The 5,000-nt window shown below is 40.7% G+C and overlaps 1 protein-coding gene across 1 annotated transcript in view; it reads right to left on the reverse strand.

Moving 5' to 3' along the window:
* The window catches only part of LOC138052759 (deleted in malignant brain tumors 1 protein-like), a 43,100-nt gene that overhangs the window by 1,524 nt on the left and 36,576 nt on the right, over positions 1-5,000 (reverse strand). The window contains exons 11-12 of the mRNA XM_068899333.1: positions 4,114-4,146; positions 1-2,238 (exon numbers count right to left, since the gene is read on the reverse strand). The exon at positions 1-2,238 is cut by the window's left edge and continues 1,524 nt beyond it. Of these exons, the coding sequence (XP_068755434.1) occupies positions 1,931-2,238; positions 4,114-4,146 (341 nt within the window). The 3' untranslated portion in view covers positions 1-1,930. The remainder of the gene's footprint in view (positions 2,239-4,113; positions 4,147-5,000) is intronic.

The raw sequence follows: 5,000 nt of genomic DNA on the forward strand, positions 1-5,000 counted from the left end.
CGGAAAAAGACTGATTCTGATACTGTGACGTCAGCGTATACAAAAATATACGGATACCAGCGTCCACACGTACCCGGATACACAGCGTATACAGAAATTTCCACTCTGGAGAGCGTATACAGAAATCTCCCGATACACCGATCGTATACGGCGGACACGTGTGGACGCAAGGTGTATCCGCATAAAAAAATTTGAGGATACAAAACTCTCCGGATACGCGTGGACGGGGCATTAGCCCTAAAAGTAGTCGCGGTCGCTTACGAGAGAGGTGCTCGCTTACAAGAGGTTCCAATATAGATTTTGGAAAATTTTTGGTATTTTAAAGAAGTGGTCGCTGACGAGAGGTGGTTGCTACCGGAGGTTCGACTGTATTTGGTCATTCCAAGGTGTCGTTTTTCAGATTGCGACAAAGAGACAAAAACGTACTAAAAATAGACCTCTTTACAGTTGTGCGCTTAGTAACCTGGCCTTTAAATGAAAGTGAGGCTGGTGTTGACCTTGTTATGATGCAGACCTCCCTCCTTTTCTTATGTTAATGGTGTTGTCGTGCTAATTAGTAAGAATTTACATAAGAAAAGCAATGAGGTTTCTATCAAAACAAGGTCAACTTCAGCCTAACTTTCATTCATAGGCCAGGTAACTAAGCACACAACTGGAAAATGACTATTGCGCGCCGCACGTGCAGCTCGACCATTTTCCCCATTTAACCAATAAGATTCTTGCTTTCTAGTGTTACTGGTGCTGTTGCCGTCATCGTCTCTGTTCACTATTACGTTTTATCTAAATAACTTCAGCTTCTGATTCACAACAAGGCTAGTGAAAATTAGTTTCCTTTGGCATGGAAACACGTTTTCCACTTGGACTCGCTTTTAAAGGAAGCTGAGTTGCCTCGGGAATCAATCACGGAATCAAAATTCAAGGTAGAGCGCACTTAACGGATGAGCCACAATCTCAGCCAAAACATTTGGGACACTGTCTTTTTTTTCAAGGAAAATGGTAGTTCCACTGATCACGCGTTCCCCCCACCGGAACAATGTTTGGTGTCCCGAGTGTTGTTTACGGGGATCGTGAAGAAACTTTGTACGGTTGTAGTTGAGGGTGGGATTAAGACGTAGTCTTGAAGTAATCTGCCAAGAAGGGGGCTGCATCCCCAAATGTTTTGGTTTGTAGCTCATATGCATTTCATTTACTAGTAGCATGTACTTTCGATCTACACTGAAATAATTCAAATCAAACAACTCGGGTTAAAACCTTAAAGTGGTACTACGACCAAAAAAAAATTTTGTTTTTCCTTTGGATTTCAAAACTATGTTAACTAAACACTAACTCACCCAAGTTTTAAGTTCTGATTTTAAAAAGACACTTGTTTATTTTGGTTGGAATTTTCGTATTTATTGGTCCGCCATTACTAACTTTAAAATCTTGAGAGAGCTGGGTCGAGGAGAAAATGACGTCAAACAGTCACTAGTTTAAGAATGCAATGCGTGTGTACGCGGCCTAATTAATATGCAGCACGAGATTTTCGGGCTTTCAGACTTTTCAACCCGTGTTTTGCATATATAATAAATTGCGTTTACACGCTGAAATTTTAAGCTAGTGAGTAAATGACGTCATTTTCTCTAGATCCAACCCTCTGAGGTCCAATCGGCCAGTTTTGAACGTGAGTAATGGCGGACCATGAAATCCAAAACTTACACTCAAAATAAACAGCCTTTGGATAAAACTCAAAGCTCAAAATTTTGCCAGTTAGGTGTTAAGCGAACACGCTTTCAAAATCTGAAGAAAAAAAGGAAATGATTTTTTGATCATAGTACCACTTTAACTAACAGCAGGCTACAATCTATATTTGGAGTCACAAAAGACAAAGCCAGAATTCTGTTGTCGGTACAGCGGGTTTTTAACCTGGGGAAGAAACTTCTTGCGCCTTGGTTTAGACACAAACCACACTTGCATCTTCACTGTGACCGCAGTTTTCGATTCCATAACCACTGTGTCCACATTGAAACAATGAAGACTCTCTTCCATTACAACTGACATCATCCATCCAGATCTTACCAGTCCCTTGGCCGTACCTTGCGCAACAAGGAGCAGATGATGCACGAGAGAATCCCAACTGGCGACAAACCACGTTGGCATCAATGAGACCCCATCCATCATCACAAACTGTTCCCCAGGCCCCATTATAAAAGACTTCAACACGGCCACTTGAAACTCCTCCATTTGCTAAACGAATTGCTCCTTATGGGAAAGGAAGCAATGGACACAAAAAAAGTAATGGACAATTTGAGGTCACCACCACTTTTTTTTTCGTCTTAAAATAAAGTGCACATGTTCACCAGTCCTCTTTGTGATAACCTCATTTTCATCGTACTGAACGGCTTCAAGCCACTCGCCTTCCTCTGTCAATTTAACTCATTTTGTTTCGTTTTGTTTTTCTTGTTTACTGTCGTTTTGGTAAAGAAAAAAAAAAACTCTAGAATTTACCTTGGGAGACATCCCGGGGAGGTAACTTAGGTGATCGTACGATGGCCCAGGAGGCTTAATGTCCAGTTTTAGTTTTTTCACAGTCCAGTTTTTCTTTTTCTCACTAGTTATCAGACTTCTTCTCAGCTCACTAAAAAGCGGGACTTTAAAAATTAAGCTTGCTTCCTTAGGGTTGTCAAAAAGAGCTACCATCTCCGATGATGAGCTCGGTAAAAGTGGTTTCTTTGTGGGATAACGAAAGATGTTAGTGGGCATGGATCAATAAAAAGGAAATCAATGTCAAAAGAGAAAGGGTGATGATTTATTACGGGAACTTCGTCCAGATGGTGTAGAAACCAGGCAAAAGAAGAGGTTACGTCAGTTTTACATCGGTGGGCATATCATACCAAAGGACCAAATTGCATTTGGCATATTGATTGAATGATAAATTAAAACCATTTGGGTTTAGCGCGCATGGTTTCATGGAAGGCTCCTTCAGTGGCACAGGAGTAGATTTTTTCTTACTTTCGCTTTCGTCATAATGCAACCACCGTACTTGTATTCTATGCTCCTTGACAATTTTCCGCTTTTTCTTGGAGCTATTTCTACCATTTTCATGCCTCATTCTCTTCAGCAATCCTGATAACCGAGTTACTGTAACCGGTTAACAGTTCGCGACGAAAATGTTTTCTGTGTAGATCATCTCAGTGTCCCAGACGATTCTCCATGACATCGGCCACTTTCGACCTGATTAGCTGAAGAAATCCTTTCCGATGCACTGGAAGTTGTACGGTTTGTCGTATTTTTGCATCCATCGCAAGAACAGGCACGTGAAGAGTTAGTTATCGTTCAGATACATTGAGATCTGGCCCCTATTGTTCCAACGATGGATAACGCTATCCGCCGGATAAATCACTCTCCACTGGATAACTCAATTGATTTTGTTAGTGTTTATCCGCAGGATAGTGATTTATCCGTTGGATAGCGCTATCCATCGTTTGAACAACTGGGGCCTGGTAACTAAACTAAAACTAAAACTGGACTGTGAGCGTACTGAGCCATTGTAGTATCGAAACTTGAACTGCATTACGGGTATTAGCACGTGGACTCATGGACAAGAATTAAGTCCATCGCATGATTACTCCTGCGGGGGCCTAGTTGTTCAAAATGTGCAAGTTAAGATGAAAAAAAGAAGAAAAAAAAAAAGAAAAGATTTAGAGAAGCGTGAGACTTGAACTTGTATCGCTTTGACTATCGACAAGCTCTAAAAAGCCCTCAAGTTGTAAACGTATCGGTATTGGTAACCGTTTTGAAATCGATGTTTTAAACTAAATTCTCGAGGTATATCTGTAGGAAAATACCAAAACATTGATACTTCCTAACTCGAATGTCTATCTTCTCAGTTATACAAACTCAGTCTCGTTAGGGTTGAGAATATCCACTGTATAAAACATATGGAAATGACGCGTGACGTTTCGGTGCTATTCAAGTCCGCCCCCGGTCGGAGTTTTCCACCTTGTGTACACTGGCTTGGAGAATCTTCACGCTGCAAATTACATCTTAAGCCCTTTATTTAACTTGACTAGTCTCCACCACAAAATGTGCGTTGCAAAATAACTACGATAAGGTTTCAACTAAATAATGAGTTACCTTTGAGAACGCTCCCTTGTTTCTTGAGTTTTTCTAAAAAAGAAGAATTTAAATGGAATGTATGAAAACCTTCAGATACAGTTATGTTTAACGTAAAAGTGGATGAACGAAATGGACCCGAAATAAGGAAGTGTTTTGAGTCTATCTGGACGAGAAGAATAGATGAACAGTGGGAGGAGAAAAGAAGAGAAGTGCTATCGCTTTCGGCATTCTATAATAGGAATTTGCATTCGACAACAAATATTCCTTTTTATTATATGAATAGTCCGTGAGCAGGAAAGATGAACCAAATCCCGCGCTGTGATTGGCTACCCGAGGGAGCAAGATGGAAGTCCACTGCCCGCTCGGAACTTGGTCCCGCAAGATCAAAAATCATTTTTTGGTGTTTTATCCCATAGAATAAGTCCTTTATTGACCAAGCTTGCTCGGTCAAGATGGCTGGATACTGGCCTTGTTCTTTTTTTGCGTGTTTATGGACCGAGACGAAGTCGATATCCAGCCATCTTGACCAAACAAGCTTGGTCAATAACCCAAATTTATGATGTAGATAGGGAAACTGGTCCGAGGTAAAAAGGAGAATTCTGATTAGTTCCCTGAGTGGTCCGAATTTTTCAATACGGACCGCTAAGATGGACTGGTCACGAAACAGAGTTTTTCTCTGTCCTTGTGTGGGCCCATTTCCATTAGTAGTTATAACGCCCACATGGTTCATATTGGGTACAAAACTAGCACTTCATATTACACTGTAATCAGTTAAGTCGGTCACGAAACAGCATTTATCGTTGTCAAACTGTTCCCATTTTCTGTTTCCATTTTCTTGGACATAAAAAGAAAAATGCGAGAAATGTTTTTTATTCAGTTATGTCGAAGTTCCAGTGCGAAATTTT

Source organism: Montipora capricornis, chromosome 6 (genome assembly GCF_036669925.1).
Source record: "Montipora capricornis isolate CH-2021 chromosome 6, ASM3666992v2, whole genome shotgun sequence".
NCBI classification, from domain to species: Eukaryota; Metazoa; Cnidaria; class Anthozoa; order Scleractinia; family Acroporidae; genus Montipora; species Montipora capricornis.